At 27.1% G+C, this 22,171-nt stretch overlaps 3 protein-coding genes across 3 annotated transcripts; all 3 read right to left on the reverse strand.

Annotated features, from left to right (window-relative positions):
* Positions 1-7,195: 7,195 nt before the first annotated feature.
* GO595_003496 (Adaptin N terminal region family protein) lies at positions 7,196-9,409 on the reverse strand (the record flags this gene model as incomplete). The annotated part of the gene is made up of 1 exon (XM_067916524.1): positions 7,196-9,409. The coding sequence occupies one exon, from the start codon at positions 9,407-9,409 to the stop codon at positions 7,196-7,198; it is 2,214 nt and encodes a 737-aa protein (XP_067776353.1).
* A 290-nt stretch (positions 9,410-9,699) lies between these two features.
* On the reverse strand, positions 9,700-10,362 carry GO595_003497 (secretory carrier-associated membrane protein 1-like; the record flags this gene model as incomplete). Its single annotated transcript, XM_067916525.1, has 1 exon — positions 9,700-10,362. One exon carries the CDS (start codon positions 10,360-10,362, stop codon positions 9,700-9,702), a length of 663 nt encoding a protein of 220 aa, XP_067776354.1.
* Positions 10,363-20,158: 9,796 nt separating this feature from the next.
* Positions 20,159-21,508, reverse strand: GO595_003498 (uncharacterized protein; the record flags this gene model as incomplete). The annotated part of the gene is made up of 1 exon (XM_067916526.1): positions 20,159-21,508. The coding sequence occupies one exon, from the start codon at positions 21,506-21,508 to the stop codon at positions 20,159-20,161; it is 1,350 nt and encodes a 449-aa protein (XP_067776355.1).
* Between the last annotated feature and the right edge of the window lie 663 nt (positions 21,509-22,171).

Consider the following 22,171-nt stretch of genomic DNA (forward strand, 5'->3'; position numbering starts at 1 on the left):
CTTGATTAATAAAAGAACATCTTTCATAAAGTGATGGCTCAATTGTTTGATTAAAATTAAAATTTTGTTGCGATGATATTTCTTGAAGTTTATCGATATCATCAGATCGAATTATTTTTGCAATTTATAATTGATTAACTCCTTCATGAATTAATTGCTTATGAAGTTCCCAATCATTCTTTGATAATTCTTCATAACTTTTATTATGATATTTATAATGTTTGTAGTGATTTCTTAAAATGCTTGTTGGTTTGTTTGGAAAATGATGTGCAAAATAAAAATTGTTTTTATTTTCAACTGTTTTTGATGAAACCAAACCCAATTCGATCATTCTTTCGAGGATAAAATTTGATTCTTGTGAGTTTACGTTAAGAAGAAAATCTCTAAATCTATTAACCAATTCATAATTTTTCATTTTAAATTCTTTTTCTTTGTTTTCAATTTGCTTAATGAAATTAATATATAAATTAAAGTCTTTCATTTGCGAAAGAATTGATGAATATATTAATTGACTTAAAATTAAGTTTGAGTAATGAGATACATTATCATTTATTATTATATTCATGGATGAAATGATGGATTCAACAATGTTATCTTCACTCAAATTAAAAATAATTTCTTCAAGCTTTTCTATGTCTTGCATAAACTTTGGTAGAGTAAATGGTCGTTTAACATTTCTTTGTGCGCTCTTTTTGCTGTGACTGTTTCCCATTGGAAAAGCGTTTTTTCAAGAGACGATCAAAATACACTCAAACGATCAAATGCTAGCATTCATTTGAAATTGTTATGTATGCACAGTGAACACGAATTAGGCACGCCTTCAAAAAAGTCCAACCACTCTCTAGTTGGCACCATTTTATCTTCATTACGATTATTCAATGAAAAAGCAAAACAAATGTTCCTTGTTAAAACACATTGCTTCCACTGCTACTTATGCACAAACTAACCAAAAATTATAAAAAAATTTTTTTTATTTATCTTCACATATTTCTGGATGGTTCTCCTTCATATTTACCATTTCCTCTAATGCCATAAGTTGTTGCACTAACTGTACTACCCATTTATTGCTATTTTCCACATTCATATTACCATTTCTCATTAATTCGCACAATTCCTCTAATTTATTATCGCCAATCATTTCCTCAATTAAAGCCCTCAATGACTCAGCTCTCACAGACAAAGATTCACACTTCATTAAGTCAGGCAGCGCAATGTTTTTACCCATAAATTTCAAGTCATTATTTTCATTATTGTCAATATACAAAATTAATTTTTCCTTAAATTCATTTGGTGACTCACAAGGTTCAAATCCATGGAACATCGTATGCCCTAATTCAAGTCTTGACTGTTTAATTCCAAGTAAAGATATCGCTTTTGCTTTAATTATTGGTAATTTTAAAATGTCATTAATTGTTGGTCTTTTTTGTGGATCTTTTATCAACATCGAAGAAATCAAATTGTTTAATTCATCACTATAAGTTCCTTTTGGTAATTTTGGTGATTCATTATTAATAATATTATGAATTATGTGATTCATAGTAATTCCATCAAATGCCTTTTTATAAGTACAAAGCTCATATAATACACATCCTAATGACCATACATCTGATTTTTGATTATAAAAATTTTCCGAACAAATTTCTGGCGATAGATAATATGGGGTGCCCCAACGCGAATGCACAAAACCTGTTGTGTTATCTATGTAAGTAGACAAGCCGAAGTCACCAAGTTTAATCACACCAGATTGTGTGAGAAAAAAATTACTTGGTTTAATGTCCCGATGAATAATTTTACGATCATGAATATATTTTAAAGCAAGACACATTTGAACAAACCAATGAATAATGATCTCCTCTGGAATTGGTTTATTGTTACATTGATATTTTTCGGTAAAAATTTTTTTGGATAAATCACCATTATCGGCATAGTCCATAAGGATTTGAATTTTTTTATTAAGGATTAACTTGTGTGAATGATATTCAATAATGTTAGGATGCTTAAGTTTTGAGATAATTTCAACTTCTTTTGAAATTTTTTGTTGAGTCATTTCATCAAAATTCGATATATCAATTTCTTTAACGACTTTATATGAATTATCACGTAAACTTTTTACAAGATAAACAACGCCATATCCTCCCTTTCCGATTTGCTTTACACAAGAAAAACTCATTTGAATTTTTTTTGATGCATTTTTTCAATGAACAATTCAATATTTCAATACAAAGGCAACCAAACGGAAAAATTGAATTTGGATTTATTAAAAAAGTTAATGGCATAACTGCTTTTCAATTAATTATCGATTTCGTGGGGTCGGAAACGATTTCTGTTTCCCGTAGAACTTGAACAAATATCGCCATTAATGTATATAACATAAACTGTGTCGTTACCACATGTACAATAAATTACTGCAGTGGGGTTTAAATGAACCCATGACCATAAGTGGAACTCATAACACAAGCGTCACCTGGTTCGGTTAATACAACAGTAATTTTATCGCAGCAATATACCCATGTTAAATGATAATATTCAAAGAATTGTAATAATATTTGAGATATCAATTGTTAGGATTTTTTCCGAATTCACGATCTTATCCTTATGATAAGAAAAATTATCCGTTATTAATATCACTAATTCTCTTTTTGATTTAATATGATTTTGTATAAATGGATTTACCTTTTTCTGATTTAAAAGTTTCAACCAGGTACCATACTCCAGTATATACCCATCTTTAGAAATGCTTGGAATTTGCATTGGTTGCATTGGTTGCATTGATCAGCGTGTCCTGGAATTGGATTCAGTAATATATATTACTGAAGAACTTAAATCCAATTTATTGATCTTTGTTAAAAAATGGGTTTCATGGTAATTATTGCTCTAGAATTTGATATATGTTCAAAATATGTTGTTAAAATTTTATTTACAAGTGCTATAGATTAGATGCTAATTCATCCCATAGATTAATTGACTCTAATTTATATAAATATCTTAACAAATCAAATAGCAATTTTTTCTTGTTTACTCAGCACGTGTCACAAATTTATTCAAATTTTCATAAATGAATATCTATTGATGCTGTCCTTTCGTTCGGATCCATCCTATCAATGGCGTTTATCATCGTTTGTGCTTTATGTAACATTCGCTTTGTTACTTCTCCGTAGCCGCCTGCCAATTTTTTGAAGATCTTTTTATTCAAATCGCGATATGTAATACTGTTTGTATCTTGATTCACCATTCTTAGTAAATAGTCAAATGGGTGTAACTGATTTACGAATTGTTGTTGACTTCCAACCAGGCCTATGTTTCAGGACAAATTTTTTTTCCTTGTTCAAGGTCTTCATAATGCGATGCATCTTTTGTTTCTGCATATTTTTTACCATGCGTATATTTTTCCATTTTGTTTTGATACATCTCTGATTGGTTGAGTTTTAGAATCTTTTACTGGCTTTTTAGCATCTTTATATCCTTTGCATCTTTTGTCTATTTCTCCATTATTCGTTAATATGATATAACCACTTCTTACTACTTCGCAATTTGGATCAGGTAACCCATCATTTGTCAGTATGATAAATCCGTTTTTTATCATTTTGCTACTTTTATCGATTTTTCCATTTATTGTAAACATTAAATCATTTATTTCAGGCGTATATGTGAAAGAAGATGAAGTAGCAGTACTTTCTTTCGATGATTTATATTTCATATCAAATTTACCATCTTTTCTAAAGTGTAATTCATTTGAAGAATTCTTATTATTGTATATTGGTGATGTGGGAGTATATGTTGGTGATGAAGAAGTGTGTGAACTATTTGACGTGTATTTAAATATGCTGATTGATGAACTGTAACTCACATCTGGCGTACCATCTTTCTTTATATGAATCATGAAAAAAATGAGAAAGAATGCCGCATAGGGCATCAAATCAGAAGAATAAGAGAGGGTGAATGGCATACCATAGAAATGATTGTTAAAGTTAACAATTCAACAGGAAAATTAAATTAATACAAAACTGAATTTGTGTTTGAAACAACAAGCTAAAGGTAAACAGACATTATTAAATACTTTCATAAAAGTTTAACAAATTTTATTATTTTATTACTCTTATATGGTTTACATTCGATATATCAAATGCGCTACGACACTTCATTTTATTTTGACAGTCGAAAATAATTTAAAAAAAAATATCCAATAAAAATTCAAAGACAATGTTATTCTCTTATCCTATTTCAATAGTTGGTGAAATTTCTCTCTAATAATATATAAATTTTCAAGAACAATTAATTGGGAAATCGATATACCCCTAGAGCATAACGGTCATCAAGTATTAAAATATTCAATACTTTATGCATTCAAATTTACTAAAAATTTTTTGAATTTTGAATTTACTTGAAGTAAACTGTAACAAAAAATGACGTTTTAAGGATTTAGAAAAACAGAATATGAAAAATTTTATTCAAGAATGAAGGGGAACTAAAAAGATGATATTTATGTTTGATATAATTTTTTTTATTTTGTTTTTTAAGCTTTTAATTAAACCAGAACATGGGACATCGACCGTTTATTTTTTTCTAAATTTGGAACTTTATTAAAGTCCTATTTGTCAACAAAATTACCTTATGTATCATATTGAATATGCCTAGGAGACTCTATATTATAATTTTAAATGATGTATAAGTTCATATTCGTGTTAGAATTGTTGATTTATTATTATTCTGTGATTTATTTTCGGCTTATATCAATTTACAAATGTTAATATTTTACAATTCAGAAAAATGGTGAAAGAAATAGGGAATGCATAAAATATAATCTATAATTCAAAAATTTTTCTACGAATTTTTTTATTATTATAATCATATATATATCAAAATTTTTACTATTATAATTTGTAATATTGAGGAAATTCGTGCATAACGTTTTGCAAAATGATTATTCAAATGTTGAGATAAATAATTAAAATCTTAAGATCTGTACCCTTTGAGTAAATTGATGGTATTTCGGGTTTTAAAAAAACATCTACAATTTTGGATGATTATGAGTCAAATTTTTTTTTTACTTATTAGATTTGACTAGATTCGACATTCCTTTTAATTGTTGAATATCCACATGAATCAGTCATTCTTGCTTGGGTAGTACTTGCATATCCAGGAATGTTGAAGCTTCTGCTGAGAAATTCCATCAACCCACCTGGAGAAAAAAAATCTCTTGCTTCAAAAATTGAACATCCCATGATTTTTAAAAGAGAGTTGTTAGGATTATATATCAAGTACAACTGATTTACATCTATTATCAAAAGAATTGTTGCTTCATGGAGATAACTCCCAAATGGTCAAATTTCAATAAAACTTAAATCTTTTGTTTCTATTTATTAACAAATAAGTTCCACTGTCGGATCTCCCATTGATTTTTCCAATAAGAACACTGCCTTTTATCAATTTTTTGTGAATGAGAGTTAAAACTGAATGCTCAAACATTTTCGGTGTATCATTGTCTTTGCTGAGCCTTCTGATATTACCAAAAAAATGCTCAAGCCAATAGGTTCCAAATGACCCAAGATGGCATGAAAAACCCTTCGATATAATCACTGATAAAGAATAAGAAAGTGAAATCATTTTATCCAACATATTCAGATCGTATATCGACATATGAGGATTGTTACCCTACATTTTACTGAATGTTTGCTGCAATTACAGACTGGTGAATTCTGGTTTTGGAATCCTATTGTACACGGAGGCGAAAAATTCCTCATCAATGTAATAACGGGTTGAGATTTTGACGATGAAATTTACCTCAAAAGGCAACAAAGTAACGTGTTTTCAACAATTTTTCAAATATAAATACTTCAAAACGTTATGCGGAAAATCCTCAGATATTAATTTTTGATCGATAAATATCATATTATAAAGGATTATTTTAAATATATAAATAGATTTTCAAGGCCATTTTTTTTGTCCCATGTTCTATTGAACCGATTCGATTAATTCGACATTACAAGAGATTGAAAATTGACATGAATTTTTGTAAACTTGTCAAAATTGACGATGAGATTAATGTCGAAATAGTTTCTAAAATATCTTTTATGTTTTTGTTTATTTACTTTTATATTTCATGTAACTTTTTAGTTCTTTATAGAGGTAATCATCTTGTCTTCTTCTTAATTTGATAATCATCTTGTCTTCTGTAATTTTTGGTTTAGCACCTCTTTTTTATATATTTATTTTAACTGATAATGGTATTTTACCATTTTCATTGTATTCATTTATTACTCTTCCTACTCTATGGCTACCCACATGTAAAATTTGAGTTATTTGTTGGTGCGTACAACCATTTTGATATAGATCAACAATGCATTTTTCGACCATTTTTTTAATGAGCGGTTCCGATTCAAAATATTCAATGACTTGACTCAATGTCGAATTATGAACAATTCATAATTTTTGATTTTATTTAAATTAAGCAATGAAACAGTCTTTGTTGTGACCACGAACCTTTTCTTTGTTGTGACCATGATCCTTTTCTTTGTTGTTAGGGGGTTGATGTTTTTTTTATTATCGATGATCAGTCGGACAATGGTAGAAAACATTTCTTCAATATTTATATATTCTTTTGCTGATGTTTCAAAGAATGGTGCTCCAATACTCTTCGCATATTCTTCTCCTTGTTCTTTACTTACCCCTCTTTGTGGAAAATCCCATTTATTACCACAAACTACAATTGGTATGTAATCATTTCCTTTTACATTTTTTATTATTTGATGATACATTTCGAGTTCTTGAAGAGTATGAAGAAATTTGATTGAGTACATTAGTATAAAACCATCTGCGGGATGTATATACATCGGCCATAATTTTATATATTCTTCTTGTCCAGCTACTGTAGTTGCATTAAATGAAATTTCCTCATCATCAATTTTAATTTTATAATTGAAAGTTTTCACAATGGATGGTGTATAAGCTTCAGAAAAAGTTCTATCATGAAATGCTTGCAGTACTGATGCTTTCCCAATATTTCCAGTGCCAAACAAAAGAACATTGATGCAGTTGTCAGTTTCTGCATTCAAAAAGTTTTTATAACCAACGGTTTAAGTTCTGAAAACGAGTAACAAAACGATGAAATCATTGTCAAAAAGTGGACGCTGAGTGGTCACTTTTGATACAAAAACATATTTAATCAAATTTTAAATATAATTCATATTTACTTCAATTAAAATATTTGATTTAATGTGTTCTCACTTGTTATAGGTTGACAACCAAACATATAACTCATTTTTGTTTTCATCAATAAAGGAGAATTTCCTTTATTGTATAACATCAACACTTGTTGTATCATATTTTTACCTTTTGGCCCTAAAACGTTTGTGTTTTGTTGTTGCGTTTGAATTTGCCAACCAATTGGAACACCGTATTGGATAACAAATTGTGTTATCTCGATATCACTTAAGTTATAAATTGTCGAACGAATAGCAATTTGATTTATATTTTGTTGATTCTTTTGAACTTCGAAATATATCACAATGTCAGTTGTTCGTAACACTTCTATAGCGTTTGGTGCAATTTTAATGTGTTCCAAATTATTATTATTTTCAAGTTTTTGTTTTGTATTAACTACTTCAGGTGTTAAAGAAGTTATATCCAACAAATCATCGATTAAATTGTTATTATTTTTCTGGTTATTAACATTTGTTATATCTGATAATGATAATAAGTCTTCTTCTTTTTGCTTGTTGTTATTACTTTGTATAATTTCTGGTATTTGTTGTTCTTCGTCTTCATTTTGCGTGAATTCTGGCGGCGATAACATTTCGTCCCATAATTCCCTTTTATGTAATATGTTTAACATTTCTCCTGAGCGTTGTTGTATTTCGATATTTGTATTAATTGATAATTCCTTTAAAATGTTTTCGATTTCATCGATGTTATAATTCAATCGTGTACAAAGTTTTGTTAATGCAGTAATTAAATAACATTTTGTTTCTGTTTTCGTTTGTGGCATTTTAAGTATTTTAATCATCGTTTGTATTGAACTATTATCATTGTTTTCAAACTCGCCAATGATATATGCAGCTACACATACCAATGATTGATTCTCTGGATATCCATACATAGTATTTGATAACAATGGTAACGCATGTTTTAATACTTGTTGATTCTTTGCAATCATTAAACAAAATGATGTAATAATGTCATTAGTTATATAATTACCACTACTAATGAATAACAAATGAATAATATCAAAGTCCCAAAGTGGTGAAGGACCAAATCGAACTACTGATGAATATATCTTCGAAACCATTTCTGTCCGGAAATCAGAATCTGCAATATGTAAATATTCAATGACTTCTGGTATTAATGTTTCAACATTAGACTTATCAACTAATGCTAAAACTACATCTAATGCCCTTCGTCGGATACTATAATCACGATGATCTAAACATTGAATGATTTGTGACTTATATCGTTGTAATGCAATTGTGTTGGTTGAGGTTCGATTAATAAAGGCTTTGTCTGTATATAATAATTGGGAAAATAATGATAAGGCTGAATATATAACATTCGGTTCTCGAACTGAAAATAAACGGCCGATCTGATTGAATGAAAGACCGATCAGAGACGGTTTTTTGGCCGTTAGACTTATCGTGTCGACCGTTTGGAAGAGAATTGAGCGGCCAGTGTTACGTTTGATGTCAACAGATGTAACAATGGAGGTAAGAACATCATCAAGATCATCAGATGGTTGTTGAAGAAGACCTAATAATTTCATGGTCTTGATTTGTAAAAAAGGATCATTAAAAATTGAAAAACGATATTCAACTGATGGCTTCGATTGTGACATAACGCGGAGAAGCTTGGTAAATGGCTTGGCAAAATGTTTCCATGTTTGTTTGATGTTAGGATCAATTTTGATCATTTCACATGCGAGAAGTATAGCAGAGGATACAACAGAATGACGAGTACTAGAAAGAAGTCGAACAACTGATGATTTAAATGTGGAACTAAGTTCGGGTACTTTTCGTATTATTCGTAAAGAAGCCATTCCTGCTCGTTTGGAGATACCTGGATGTTCAGAACCAGTAAGTTTTTCCACTTCAGTGGCAACTGTTTGACATATTTCTGGTGTTCCTACATTTGCAATAAAAGATAATGCTTGTGCTTGGAAAAGAGGATTTGTGGATTGTAAATCACTAAGAATAGTTTGTGTCACTAAAACCATTAATTCACTTTGTTCATCGAGAAGAACTGCTGAAGCGATATATCCAATTCGTTTATGAGAAAGACAATTATGTGACATGAGCGAAACTGCTTCTATTTGTCCCCAAGATACATTCTCGCCATTGCAATTGAGAAAAATAAGTTTTGCAACAATATTTGGGCGAAGATCAGATACAGATTCCTTTGAAAGAGTTCTCATATTTGCCATTTCGTTTTTAATGATTGTCCTTTCTTCATCTATAGAAGATGCTTCTCTGATATAAGATATAAAATCAGTTACAGGAGTCGTCATAACTTATCGAAATTGCCACTTTTCTAAATGAGAAAGAAAATAAATTAATTAATAAACACATTTTGCTCATTTATTTGAATAAATATCTAACACGATAGATCAAAGAAGAGATAATTTTATAAGTTAACAAGATTTATTGAAATGATGATTCAAATAATTATTTCACCACTTAAGAAAATTTAAATTTTTAAAAGAAAAATAGTTATTTAAGCAACGCTTGGAGCAGAACCAGATGATTTGTACAAAACCATAACACGGCCAAATAAAAATACTTCAACAACAGTACCGCATACCCAAAGAACTGCAGAAATGATAGACATGACTTTGCAAAAACCACTTCCTGAGGCTATCCCATCAAGCATTGTTATGATTCCAATAACACCACAATTTTTCATTCCAACAGCAGCATATCCATAACATATAATGAAGATAGCCTGAAGAGCAAACCAACCAAGCTTGACATCGTTGAGCTTGCATTGTGTGTACAATTTGAAATAATTAATTTTGAATGCTAATGGAACAGAAAGAACTCCAATAATTACACCAAAAACAATATTAGTACCAGCACTATATTTTGCACCAGCACCTCCAACATTGATTGTGCCAGTTGTACAACAAGCAATCAGATTAACAATTACTGTTACGGTAAGTGCAATTATCATAATAAATGCAATACGAACTGTCCATTGGCTTGCAATTGGTATTTCTTCAGCAATGTTATGATAAACAACAGAGCAAAATGGTGGGAAATTTGGAGGCTTGGTATCTTCCTCAATTTCAACATTTACCTTCTTGAGTGCTTTTTCTCTTCTTTTCAATTCTTCTTCTTTTTGTTGAATTGCATAGTATCGAGCAGCTGGATCTGCCATTTCTTTTGTCACTTTTCAAAACTGTCAGTTCATCTTATTCACAAATTATTTTGACTTTAGTCACAAATCTGTGGTGACACAATCTAAACGGTCAATAACTCACATTTTTAATTCAAATTTATATAAAGTATTTAAATCAAACGTATGCTTGTTTATTGGCAAAAAAACTTTAAATGTTTTGTAATTATAACAATGTTTTGGGTATTAATAAACCTTATTTATTTTTAAAACTAATTCAAAATTTTTTAAAATTATTTTTTTTATCAATGAATTTGCAAATCTGAAGGTCATTATAACATATCAAAAAATTTGTAGTTATCAATTTACATTTCTCTAAGGTAATTGTCCCAAATGATGTTCATCAACAACGATATACCACAATGATTTTCATTTTCGGCGAAATGTGCTCCAATAAAAGTTTTTTGTTTTTACAGCATTTTCCCTTGTTAATAAAACGCACATTTACAATTTATAAATTCAACAGAAAAGCAAAACCAAAAAAATATTTTACAGGAAATTTATTATTTATATTTATTTGTCCTTTCAGACATCTTGTTAATATCAATAAATTGTTCACTTTATCTTCGCTTAACTCCATCAAAAATTTCTCAAATCTCATAAACATAATTTCTTTGTTTGGCTTATAAATCATTTTTAACTCATCATCGAATAGTAATAACAAAGCCAACAAGAAACATTTAAAGAAATGGAACATATCATCATATTGTGGAATTTCGCACCAAATTTTTTGAAGACATTTTATTTCAGATATAACAATAAACCATTTCGACGCATACTCTATCATGAAGTCAAGCGAAATTATTCCTTTTTTAATCAGATATAAATTAGTTCCTGGAAAAAGTTTTCGTAAATAGTATGAGATGTATAAATTCGTTGATGAAAAGGATCTTTGCATTTGCGGACTATTAAACTCATGAAAAGATCCATAACAATAAATGTAATGAAGTGTTTGGAATATTTTCATTTCGCATAATTCCTGTTTGTCAATTTTATCATTTTCTTCTTCTTCTTCTTCTTCTTCAGATTTTATTTTCTTTTTACTTTGTCCTTTGAAATCTTTACTAAACTCTGTAACATACGCATCTAAAATTACATATAAAAATCGAACATTATCACATAAGAAGTCCGATCCATCAAAATTATAAATTACATATGTGATAATGACATTTCGCATTATCTCGCAAAGTTTTTCCGAATTTGGCCCTTTTAACTCGGTAATTTTTGATATGTTTTTATCAACTTTTGCAACGATTTCTTGGAATTTTGTTTGGTTCTCCAAAATGGGGCCAAATTCATACATCTTCTTCCAATTATCTTTAATCTTGAAATAAATGTCATCTTTAATGTCATATTTGGGATTTTTGAACTTTTCTGTCAGCATTGTGAAACTATTGCTCACTGATAAACTTTGTATTTCAGAAATATCAATTCCTTGTATTGAACTTTGAAATACTTCATATAAAACACTAAGATCGTATTCCTCTGTAGAATCCTTTTGAAGAAACGTGGAATATACTTTTGATGGTGTATCATCTAATGGATTTAATAAATAACAATATGGAATATGGCATGAAACAATTTGAAATTTTTGCTTAAGATACGTTATGAAATCAGATAAGTTTTGTAACGAGCTCAATATGATTTCAGGGAATTGATAAAAATTAATATTATTTTCAATTGATAAAAATTGTATCATGAATGCTTTACGTTTCTTTAATGCGGCTAAATCTACTTCATCTTTATTTAGAAGTTTTTGTGATTCCGCACTAAAATCACTGAATATGACCCAAATTTCAGAATTAGTCATTACCACTTTATAACAAAAATATTCAGATAAATCTCTCACTTGGTCAGGTGAGCTTCCTCTTTTAATTTTATCATTTTTATCTTCAAGATTTCTCGTGTAGAAATTTAAGTAAACGCTTCCATTTGAAGTGTTTAGTAAGATAATACCTGGTACTATCTGACAATCTTCAAAATGAACATTTGCTCGGAATTGGAAGTTTTGATTTGTCATTTTCTCACTGAAATAATTACAAAACGTAATTTGAATAATTTATACAATGTAATGTTCATAAAAATTGGATTTTTTGAAAGAATTCTTTCAGCGAACAGTTCACAAAAACAACAGGAAAAACATCAGTATAAAAAAGATGGTAAACAAATGAAATGGAACATCCATATTATAAAAAAATTAATCAAAACATAATTTGTGAGAATTTTTACATAAATAAATTCACTATAATTTCTAAAATGCTCATGAATCTGAAATAAACACAAAATCATGTTATAAAATTTGTAGGAAATAAACTTTATTATAAGAGAAAACAAATGATAATAAAATATTTTATCATTCTAAAATCCAAATTCTTTTCTTCTTTCAAAGGTTTTAACAACATCGTACCTTTTCAATTTATCTTCCAAGTGTCCATTTTTATCATAAGTAATTACTTTCAAATTGTTCAGCCTTTCATGATCCTTTTTACATGTTCTTGGTAACTCGTCGATTTTTGTTTGTTTGTTTGTTTGTTTTGTTTTGTTTTGTGTGTGTGTGTTATTCTACTAGATAAACATTGTATTACTTATTTTATCCAAAATATCCGATCAGATTTTCATCTGATTCGGAATTAAATGAACTTTTTATTATTATTGTGATATCTTTTTCTACGAAATGAGATTATTTTAAATAACGCACTTTACCATATTTATTTCTTGCTTTTATGAAGTCATTTACTTTCTGTTTCGTTAATGAAATTGTATTCTCAAATAAGTCCTTTTCATTAATATCATATCAAGTATTAATGCTGTTAAAGGAATATCATTTGTTGAATACTCTAGAAACTCTTTCTTTACTTTTGAAGTTAACCAAATTTTAGTGATTTTTTGTACGAAATGATTATACGCACATGGGAAGTTCTTTTTGTAATTATATATTTCATCAATAGCCTTTTCTACATATTGGCCTTTATATTTCATTGTTTCGATGACGTGTTTTATTCATATATCAAAAATGCTCAGAGAAAATTTGAAGGCAAAATATTTTTTTTTAATCTTTTTGTAAAAAATGCATAGGTAGCTTCATTATTGTTATTCAGCAATCACTATTATAGTGCCAAAATGATCCCTCATTATTTCGGGTGAAGAAATATTTCATAGTACATTATCCAATCATTTGAGCAAGATGAAAATAGTAAATATAATTTCTTTATGCTTATTTATAGGACTGAAATGCTAGATAACCTCTATATGGAGGGTTCTTAAAAATAAAGTCCTTTAAACCCAACAAAAAGATTGTCCAAATCACATACATGTTTTAACTCAATTGAAAACCAAAAATATGAATCTTATCAAGAAATGAATGAAAAATTATCATTTGGTACCTTTTGTGATGGTTTCTCAATTTAATTTCGACTCAATATCAAACGTAAACTATAGAAATGAATCGCTTTTTGATTTAAAAAGGAGGCCGTTTAAGTTTCGCCAAAATCTCGTACGTTTATTTGTCATTTATTAAAATGGAACTCTTAGAAGCTTTAGAATCCATAATTTTCAAGCTTAAAATAGAAAATATTGAAACAGCTGTTCAATCAACACTAAATTTATTTGATGATAACTTACCATATACATTTAATCTTTTTGTATCGAAGTTATTATATACAGCTTTTGTTGTTCAAACAATTGACAAAAAGACAATTTTTAAATATTTAATTGAATTACAATCAAAAGAAGAAAAAGAAAAAAATGAATATAACCTATTTAATATCTTTTGTCATTATGTAATTAGATTAGAGTCGCAAGAATCATATTGTCTCCTTGAAGAAATGATTGAACAAGAAATGGTCCCGCAATACCTTGTTAAAAAACTGAATACTTTATATTTTTCTCAATATAAAACAAAAAAAGAAATTCAAACTCAAAAATCGTCTAGACCAAAATTCTATGATAAATTCATATCAAATATTAAAGAACTATCAAAGGATGATTGGGAACTTCATAAGAAATATGTTAAAGAAGGAATAAATCCGAATGAAATTGCAAAATTGATTCGAAATGATGAAATCGAAAAACTTCAAGAAATATCATCAGAACCAAATTTCAATTTTAATCAAACAATCGAACCATCACTTTATGAAAGATGTTCATTTGTTAATCATCCAGATGTTTCACTAATTGATTATGCAGCATTTTTTGGATCTGTTAAATGTTTTAAATATTTACTTATGAATGGTGCAAATGTATATAACACAGGCAAATATGCAGTCGCAGGTGGGAATGAAGAAATCATTGATTTATGTGAACAAAATCATTCATCATTTAAAGATGCATATGAAGCAGCAATCGAATTTCATCAAAATGATATTTTTAAATATCTTTGTGAAAATAAATTAAAGACTGATAAAAAAATTATTCAACAAAAATCACTTATTTCTCTAGGGAAAAAATGTTTGGAACTTAATAACTATAAAACTTTATCATTTTTAGAAAAGGAAGGTCTGGAAATTGAAAAGATTATTGTAGATGCTGCATTAAATGATAATACTTTTTTGATGAAAAATGTTGAAAAAATACAAATTCCAAATGCAATTTTACCAAATTTAGTTGAATCAGGAAATATAGAAATAGTAAAATTACTTTTAGATAAAGGAATTGATTTTAATGCAAAGAAAATTCATTTTAATAATTTGGAATATGTTTTAATAATTTATAATATGTTTTAATAATTTATAATATGTTTTAATTATTTGGAATATATTTTAATAATTTAGAACATGTTTTAATAATTTGAAACAGCACTTCATATTGCAGTTAGAATTAATAATATAGAAATAGTAAAATTACTTTTAGAAAAAGGAATTGATGTCAACGTAAAAAGAATTCATTTGAATAATTTGAAATATGTTTTAATTATGTGAAACACCACTTCATATTGCAGTTAAAAATAATAACATCGAAATAACAAAATTACTTTTAGATAAAGGAATTGATGTTAATGCAAATAATATTCATATTACTAATTTAGAATATATTTTAATAATTTGGTATATGTTTTAATAATTTGAAACAGCACTTCATATAGCAGTTAGAAATAATAACATAGAAATAATAAAATTACTTTTAGAGAAAGGAATTGATGTTAATGAAAAAACTATTCATTTGAATAATTTGGAACATGTTTTAATAATTTAGAATATATTTTAATAATTTGGAATATGTTTTAATAATTTGAAACAGCACTTCATACAGAAGTTAGAAATAATAACATAGAAATAGTAAAATTACTTTTAGAGCAAAAAGGAATTGATGTTAATGCAAAATATATTCATTTTAATAATTTGAAATATGTTTTCATTATTTGAAATATGTTTTAATAATTTGAAACAGCACTTCTTATTGCAGTCAAAAATAATAATATCAAAATAGTTAAATTACTTTTAGAGCAAAAAGAAATTGATGTTAATGCAAAAAATATTTGTTTGAATTATTTATAATATGTTTTCATAATTTGAAATATGTTTTAATAATTTGAAACAGCACTTCTTATTGCAGTCAAAAATAATAATATCGAAATAGTTAAATTACTTTTAGAGCAAAAAGGAATTGATGTTAATGCAAAAAATATTCATTTGAATAATTTTTTATATGTTTTAATAATTTGGAATATGTTTTCATAATTTGAAATATGTTTTAATAATTTGAAACAGCACTTCATATAGCAATTAAAAATAATAATATCGAAATAGTAAAATTGCTTTTAGAACAAAAAGGAATTGATGTTAACGCGAAATATATTTGCTTTAATAATTTGAAACAGCACTTCATATAGCAATTAAAAATAATAATATCGAAATAGTAAAATTGCTTTTAGAACAAAAAGGAATTGATGTTAACGCGAAATATATTTGTTTGAATAATTTAGAATATGTTTTAATAATTTGGAATGTGCTTTGATGATTTGAAACAGCACTTCATATTGCAGTTAGAAATAATAATATCGAAATAATAAAATTACTTTTAGAGCAAAAAGGAATTGATGTTAATGCAAAAAATATTCGTTTTAATAATTTGAAACACCACTTCATATAGCAGTTAAAAATAATAATATAGAAATAGTAAAATTACTTTTAGAGAAAGGATTTGATGTTAATGCAATAAGTATTCATTTGAATAATTTAATATATGTTTTAATAATTTGGAATATGTTTTAATAATTTGAAACAGCACTTCATATTGCAGTTAAAAATAATAATGTAGAAATAGTAAAATTACTTTTAGATAAAGGAATTGATGTTAATGTAAAAACTATTTATTTGAATAATTTGGAATATGTTTTAATAATTTGAAACATCACTTCATATAGCAGCTAGAAATAATAATATAGAAATAGTAAAATTACTTTTAGAGAAAGGATTTGATGTTAATGCAATAAGTATTAATTTGAATAATTTAATATATGTTTTAATAATTTGGAATATGTTTTAATAATTTGAAACAGCACTTCATATAGCAGTTAGAAATAATAATATAGAAATAATAAAATTACTTTTAGAGAAAGGAATTGATGTTAATGAAAAAAATATTCATTTGAATAATTTGGAATATATTTTAATAATTTGAAACAGCACTTCATATAGCAGTTAGAAATAATAACATAGAAATAGTAAAATTACTTTTAGATAAAGGAATTGATGTTAATGCAAAAAATATTCGTTTGAATAATTTATAATATGTTTTATTAATTTAAAGCAGCACTTCATATAGCAGTTGAATATAATAATATAGAAATAGTAAAATTACTTTTAGAACAAAAAGATGTGATTTTTAAAGAAAAAGCAATTTATTTAAATAATTTTATGAACTACTTTATTTAGCAGTTGGAAATGATCATATGGAAATGGTTAAATTATTATTAAAACAAGAAGGAATCTATACCAACAAAAAAATAATTTATTTGTATAATTTTATATTTATATCAATTTCTTTATAACGCTTTGTTAATTGCATCAGAAAATGGTTACATTGAAATCGTCAATTTTTTAAATAATTTAATTAAGAATCATTTTTAATGTTATTTGGTTCTGATAATAAAAATTCAGTGCACCATTGTTTTAACTATAATGAAAAATTTGATATTTTTTTGAATTTTGAGCCAAGGTTACAAGGTTATATTTGGTATTGTCTTTTGACTTGGTGAACTCTAATTATATAGGCATGTTAGATATAGGCGGAATATTTTTTACAATACATTGGAATGTAGGATTTTTTTGTAAAATGTAATCACATGTCGCATATATCATTCAAAAAGTGTATTGTATGCTTTACATTTATAATACGATCATAAGTAACACAAAAAGTACGAGATGTCAAAAGATCGATTTCCGACCGTTAATGCATTTTGACAGAAAAGACGATCATTAGCCGTTGAATGGTTAACATTTTCAAAAAGTTCTATCTTAAACGAAACTTTTTCAAACTATACCGATAACAACCACTGAAATTGAATTAAAAGCAAAAAAGTTGATCTAAAATCTACAATAAAGTATTCAAAAAGTGGATAATATTTTGACAAACTCCACATTTTGAATCGACGATGATCGTATCGATATTTGGTAAAGTATTCAAAAAGTGGATAATCTTGCTCGAAAAATGTCTACACCATATTACTAAATTTTTTAATAATTATTAATAATTATGGCAAAAATTCTGAAAGTCATTTTACTGTACATTTGTTTTGTTTAACTAAATTTAGGTTGCTCCTTTTTCTTTGAGAATTCTAATTACTTCCATAAGAGGACTATTTCTCTGCAAAGCAGCCACAGGTGGTAAACGAATTCTTGCCAACTTGAGTGCAGTATAAAATAATTAAAATAATTTCTAAATATTATTAATAAAAATCAAATTATTAAAATAATTTTTAAATGAACCAAAAAAATATTTTTGGCATTAATATCAATTCCTTTTTGCATTAGAAGTAATTTAACTATTTCTGTTCGACCATAACCAGAAGCATACATAAGTGAAGTCCAAAATAATTAAAATAATTACCAAATATTATTTTGAATTTCCAAATTATTAAAATAAGTATTAAATAAATCAAATAAATATCTTTGGCATTAATATCAATTCCTTTATGTTCAAGAAGTAATTTAATAATTTCTTTATGACCATTTTCAGATGCTTTCATAAGTGCTGTTCTAAATAATTCAAATAATTACCAAATATTATTTTGAATTTCCAAATTATTAAAATGAATATTAAATAAATCAAATAAATATCTTTGGCATTAATATCAATTCCTTTATGCTCAAGAAGTAATTTAACTATTTCTGTATGACCATTTGCAGATGCCAACATAAGTGCTGTATAAAATAATTTAAATATTTCCCAAATTTATTTAAGAAATCCAAAATTATTAAATTAAATATCAAATTAGACAAATAGAGATCTTTGGCATTAATATTGATTCCATTTAGTTCAATATTTCCTTTTTCTGCCGCTTTAACAAGTGGAGTTTTAAATAATTTTATTATATTTTATTTTAAGTAAAAATAAATTAAATAATAGAAATGAATATCATTTAGGTCTATTTCATTAATATTATAAATATTAATTCCATTTTGTCGTAGAATTAGTCGTTTTTTTATATTTTCATCTCTTTCTTTGATGTACTTATCTTTCATATTGATTAATTCTTGATTTTTCATTTTCAGTTCATGAATTTCCTTTTCTAATCCATTTTCTCTGGAACGAGTTTCTTGAATTACTTTTTGCAATTCGATTTCTTTTTTCTTCGATTCTTGAATTTCATTTCGCAATAACAGAATATCCTTTTGTAATCCATTTTCTCTGGAACGAGTTTCTTGAATTACTTTTAGGAATTCGATTTCTTTTTTCCTTGTTTCTTGAATTTCATTTCGTAATAACTGAATTTCCTTTTCCAATTCATTTACTCTTTCATTCGATTCTTGAATTTCGTTTTGAATTATCTAAACTTCAAAAAAACTTTTTTGATTTTCATCTCGTCTATATTCTGATAATGTAATGTTTCATCGATTTCATCATTTATATTTTGGGCTGCTGTTTCATTAATCATATCAAATTTGATATAAAAATATTGATAAAAATAAGTAAATATTTTTCACTGTAATTTTGTTCGTTACACTTTGTTTAAGAAGTAATTTCACAATTTCATTATGTTTATTTTTAAGTTCACATGAAAGATTATCCTAAAAAAATATTAAAAATAAATAATAAAAAATATAAAATAAAGTCTTGTATATTGGTTTCTATATCTCCTTTTTGAAGTAATGATTGAACAATCTCAAAAGATCCATTTTGAGTTGCGAACATTAAAGGTGTAATAAACATATAAAAAGTACATCAAATAGTAATTTACAACATTAAATAAAAATAACAATCATCTTTTTCATTAAAATCATTCAGCATAAAGGAAATGAATTATGATTTGGTAGTTGGAGAATGACATGTCATTTAACCGTTAATTTATGGCCAGTTTCGAAAAATTTTTTCATCAGAAATTCCATAAATGGAATGTTTTGAATTCTCTATCAGCTGTCCACAGATTTGTGAAAATAACAGTTAACTTACAAAATAGGAATATGGATGATCATCATGATAAAATTTTGTTTCTTTTACACCTATTATAAATGCATTTTTATATACTGAATTTTATAAGCACTAAATAAAGATTTTGGAGTGCGATTTTCAAAGTAAAATTTTGTTAATAATTTATTTTACAAACAAACAGACTGTAAATTCAAATTCCTAAAATTTCCTTCAAGTTTATAAGCTCGCCATTGTTTTTCTTTTTTTCCACAACTTTTCTGCTTTGGTTTGTTCCGATCATTTTTTTCTCTTGTCTTTCTTTAGCCGATCTTAACTTTGCGTCTTGTCTCGATTGGAACGCGCTCACTTCCAACGATTTCTTATTCAGCGACAAATATCTATTTCTTGCGGCTATTTCTCTTGCCTTTTCTTCCATTTCTTCAGCCTCGTTTAATCTTTTTAATCTTTTTTTCTCTTGTCTTCGTTCAAGTTTTAAATATTTTTGATCTTCTATTTCTTTTTTCTTTAATTTTTCTTCTTTTTCTTTTTCCATTTTCTCTTTTCTTTTTTCGATGTTTATTTCATCGCGTTCATTTCTTTCATTAGTTAATTCTTGTAACATCGAATACAATTTCTTGTTTTGTTCTTCTTTAATCTTTCGATTATTCTCAATCTTTTTAGTGATTTCTTTCTTTTGGTTCTTTATGTTTTTCTTTATTAATTCTTTCGACTCTTCGTCTGTTAATTCCGCAAGAAATTTCGTTTCTGTTATTTCCTTCGCATTAATATATGAATCGCCATGTTTATTCGTATGATATTTTGCATCATGTCGAACTTTCTCAGCGTTTTTATGTATCCGTTCAGTTTCTTCTTTTCGAAGTCGTTCAGCTGCTTTTAATTCGATTCGAAGTTGTTTCTTCATTAATTTCGTTTGACGAATTTTTTCTTGATTCGCTTTTTGGACAATCATTGGAGCCCTGTCAATGAGCGTGCTTTTATATGCTTGGAATTGCTTTTGTTCTTCAATTTCTTTTTGCTTTTGTTGATTTTGCATTTCTTTAATTTCATCGCGTAATTGATTACCTGATGAAAGTTTGTCAGCTATCATCCGTTCTTTGACTTTGGCTGCTTTTTGTCGTGATTTGTCAAGCTCCCGATGAAGTCTTTGAATTTCGGCTTCCCGATTTTGTTCATCAATTTTCTTCATTTCTTCTTGCCATTGAAGAAATTCTTTGGGCTTGTTTTCTTCTTCAGCCTTTTCTTTTTTGTCAAGTGCTTTGCGAAGATAATAGTCACGTTGAAGTGAAGCAGCATTTACTCGGAAATCAATTTGTCCGAAATTTGGAGGAGGATTTTGATATTTTGGAATTGGATCTGGTTGAGGTTCTTTGTATAAATTTGGTTTAGGTTTTGAAAGTTCTTCAAAATGAGGAGTTGTTTTGATTGGCGGTGGAGGTGATTTTTTCTGAAAATGCTCAGGTGTAAAAGTTGTCTCTGGTATAGGAGTTGGTTTTATTTTTGTGATTTTCCGACGGATAACATATACTTTTGGTTCAGACATAAAAAAATTTTTTTGTACGTTATTTCTAGTTCCATTTTGGAAACGGGCCACCCCCTAGATTTGAATATATAAACTATTGAATCATTTTTGAAAATAAAACGATTAAATGCCTTTTAAATAAACTCAAAAGAAAAAAAAGAAATTGAAATTGTCTTCAAATGTTTAAAGTATCAATAAGTTTATTTTTATTTAAATATAAAAGATTTATTTATATTGTTTCAAGAAATTGTGTAATTTTTTGTTGATGTTGAATGTTTAAATTTACTCTCTCTTTATGTTGATTGTCCTGCTCTGGATACATTCCAGATTTCTCCAAAGAAGAAATGGTTTCTGCAATTTTAGATTCAATTTCAATGAGTTTAAATAATGAAACATTAATATCACCTTGATCTAAAGAATTCTTAGTAGAAGTAAATAACATTTTTGTTGTAGCCAATAAAAATGATTTTAGAAATTCACCAGCCTGAAAATCATTTTTATTCTGACTCATTAATTCTTGTAATGCTTCAACTGATTGATTAATATTATTTTCAACTATTAAAATATCTCTTTCGGTATTCTTTATTTTATCTTTTAAATCTGTTTCATTTTCAATTGTTTTTGCTAATTCATCAATTATCTGGGCTTGTGCCTCAGCTAATGATGCAAGAGATTTATTTTCCT

Source organism: Histomonas meleagridis (genome assembly GCF_020186115.1).
Source record: "Histomonas meleagridis strain 2922-C6/04-10x chromosome Unknown contig_204, whole genome shotgun sequence".
Classification (NCBI taxonomy): Eukaryota; Parabasalia; order Tritrichomonadida; family Dientamoebidae; genus Histomonas; species Histomonas meleagridis.